This window comes from Tupaia chinensis, unplaced genomic scaffold, assembly GCF_000334495.1.
Source record: "Tupaia chinensis unplaced genomic scaffold, TupChi_1.0 Scaffold000659_1, whole genome shotgun sequence".
NCBI classification, from domain to species: Eukaryota; Metazoa; Chordata; class Mammalia; order Scandentia; family Tupaiidae; genus Tupaia; species Tupaia belangeri.
In genome coordinates this window covers 231,145-234,315 of record NW_006160181.1, presented here as the reverse complement: position 1 = coordinate 234,315, position 3,171 = coordinate 231,145, and the positions used below count along the sequence as shown (strand labels likewise).

Below are 3,171 nucleotides of genomic sequence, written 5' to 3'. Positions count from 1 at the left end.
AAGACACTAGCATACCACACCTTTGAGTTCAAAATACAATTGTGTTGAGTTAAAAATAAAACAAATTTAAAAATAAGAATTGGACTGAATGGTAATACTGGTAAAATGCAACGATCTGTAAGACAGATCTACATGGAAGACTGTTGGTTTGTGTCTGAAGACCTTCTGGAGATGCAGGACATGCATGTGCCCATGATCTGGGCTGGCTGAAGCTACAGGTGGATCATGTTAGGATCCTGCCAGGAGTGCTGTATCTGTCTCTATCTTTCTCTGTCACTCACTCATGGAATAAATGAATAAACTTTAGAAAGACATATAGATATATAAATAAATGAGAGTAGCTCCAAAGAAAATAACAAAGGCAGAATGGAAATATGGCAAAAATCATCAAAAAAGGTATACAAAGGACGGAAATTTGACAATCACTGTCTTAGTGAATCATTTTGCTCATGTGCTCTCATTCTAATATTCTTTTTTTAATTTAGTGGAGTTTAATTGACCAAATCTTAATATCCCTTTCCAATATTCTTTTTTTTTAAGAGAGATTTTTGCCATAGCATGTGTTCGTTTGCCAGAGACACAGAGATGGGAAGCAAGAAATCACCCCCTGGGGGGGTGATCACACCACAATCGTTTGTTTCTCATTCATTCTTCTCTCAGGATTTTGGGCACAAGTGCTCTGAGTGAGTTTTAAGCTGCCGGGTCCAGGACTCGAATTTACAGTCGACTATGTGGGAGTCTAGTGACATAGCCATTATGCCATCTGCTGGTCCCCTAATATTCTTAACTTAGTTATCAAACCAACTCCTTTTTAAATTCTACTCAGATCATTAACACGGGGCTGTTCAAAATCTCTAGTACCCCCACCACTTACCAAATAAAGGCAGAATCTCCAGCCTGATTTTAGTATACACCTGACCCTACTCTACCTGAGCCTACCTTAGTAGCTACTGAATCCCTCTCTTCTCTACCTATGCCTTTATTATCTTTCTTCCCCTCAATATCCATTATCCTCAACCCAACTCTGCTTGTTAATCAACCAATCTTTTGGAATCCAATGAAAATAAAGAGGCAAGTTTTATCACGTTTATTAAGTACCTACTCTATGTCTTCTTTCATGAGTCTTTCCTAATCATCCCCATTGGAATCCATCTCTTTCCACCTGAGCTTTCATGACACTTAATTATGGCACTCCTCACACAGTATCTTTAGCTTTATGCATGTTCTTTCTCCTACCAGATTCTGAGTGACCTGAGAGTAGGAATGGTGCCTCTGTCTCTATTTCTGTCTTCACCTTCACACTCTATCCCTAGAAGATGCCTATAAGTGTAAGCTAAATTAATTAATTTATACCTTAATCACAAAAGCTATGTGGCAGGAGGAAATGGTGTGGATATGGGGCCAGCAGGTTGCATAGTGGTTTAAAGCACCGGATTCCTACATGGCCGACCATAGTTTGAGTCCCAGACATGGTGGTTTGTTTTCTCCCTTTCCCTTTCTCTCTCTCTCTCTCTCTGGTCAAATTAAAAATAATAATAACAAATGAAGGGGCCAGCAGGTGGTGTGGTGGTTAAGGCGCTGGAATTCCCACACGGCTGACTGGTTTAAGTCCTGGACCTGGTGGCTTGCTTTTTCACTCTCTCCCTCTCTCTCTCTCTGATAAAACTCATGTGAAAAATAAATAAATAAATCTTTTTTTTTTTTTAAAGGGAAGAAGAAAGGAATTAAATAAACAATTCTTTAAAAAAAGAAAAAGGAAAGAAAAAAACAGTATGGATGGAGAAAACCCACAATTTGCTGTGAGACCTAAAGATTCAAATTAGGGAACTACTTCTGTACCTAGCTAGAGCTGTTCGGGAAAAAAAAGTTAAATGTATATTCTGCTGAGACACTGCATTATGAAGTGAACACCTAAGTACTTCGATGTGTACAACTGATAGCTACACTATACAGACTGATCTTTGGTGTGTAAACTGAAATAGGAGCTTCTAAAATGTTGATATTTAATTCTGCGATATAAATCAGACACAATTTTACTAATATAAATTTATGTATGCAAGTTTTTATCCCCATATGCACATTATTTGAAATATGTGTAAAGGTTTTTTTTTTTTTAAAAGAATTATTTACTCATTTGATTCCATTTGTTATTATTGTTTTTCAATTTGACCAGAGAGACAGAGAGAGAAAAGGAAAGTGAGAAAGCAAGTTGCCAGGCCCGGGACTCAAACCAGAGTCAGCCATGTGGGAGCCCAGTGCCTTAACCACCATGCCACCTGCTAGCCCTCAATTTTTCCAATAATTTATAACCTGTTTTATATTACACTAGCACATGTTGGCAGGCAAATGGTCACAGGGCTCAAGTATATGAGTTTTTTTTTTTTTTTAAAGAGACGGTAAAACTGCTGAGAACACTAAGCAGAATGTGTTTTTCTGTGAGTTAATTTTAGCCATAATGTATTTGGGTCCACTGGATGCACCGATGTGCAGCACTGGTAAGAGGGTAGAGAATACGTATCAGGAGTCGCTTTAATGGTCTCTCAACCTTCCTATTCTATTCCAAAGGAAGGGACCTAAACAGAATAAACATCCCAGGCAGGGTGGTTTAAGACGCGAGAAGTAAAGAACTTAGATGACCTCTCTCCGCTGGAGAAATGAGGCTAGAATGACCACTCAGAGGAAACTCTACAGCCCACCACCCTGACAGACTCATATCTGCAGAGTTTAAATGTCAAGAAAAAAATAGACACGCACAAAAGTGGCTTTGATTATGTAAGTCAGAGGAAGGGGAGCCTAGGATAGCTATTCCCCACATCACGCCCCCAAGGCTCCTTCTTAGGGACAGCAGCCGCTCTTGTCAATGACACAAATGCAGGGTGGCATGAGGCATCCAGCAGCTTAACATTTTAATTCCAGGTGGGGGTGGATGAGAATATGGAAGTTGCTTTGTGTCCCTCCCCCATCTTAATGCCTTGGGGATCAGCCAGGCTGACCCAAATGGAATCCAGAGCGAGAGTGGGGCGCTGGGTTCCCCGAGGAACGGGGCCACATCCAGAACAGAGCAGAAACGGTGAGAGTTATCTGTATGAAAAAGCAAGGATACTCTAGGTGAGTGCTATCCTACGGCAATTCAGGAGAAAGGAGGAAGGAAAAAAAGGAAGAGGTGGCAGC

General features: G+C 40.3%; 1 protein-coding gene across 12 annotated transcripts in view; it reads right to left on the bottom strand.

The window, feature by feature from the left end:
* TPM3 (tropomyosin 3) overlaps positions 1 to 3,171 on the bottom strand; it is a 36,755-nt gene that overhangs the window by 10,744 nt on the left and 22,840 nt on the right. Inside the window, exon 9 of one of the 12 annotated variants that reach the window (XM_027776278.1) lies at positions 3,063 to 3,081. The exons of the other annotated variants lie outside the window; for them this stretch is intronic. Coding sequence (XP_027632079.1) covers positions 3,078 to 3,081 — 4 coding nt within the window. The 3' untranslated portion in view covers positions 3,063 to 3,077. Of the gene's footprint in view, positions 1 to 3,062; positions 3,082 to 3,171 lie in introns of those variants that run through there. 12 annotated transcript variants of the gene reach the window in all.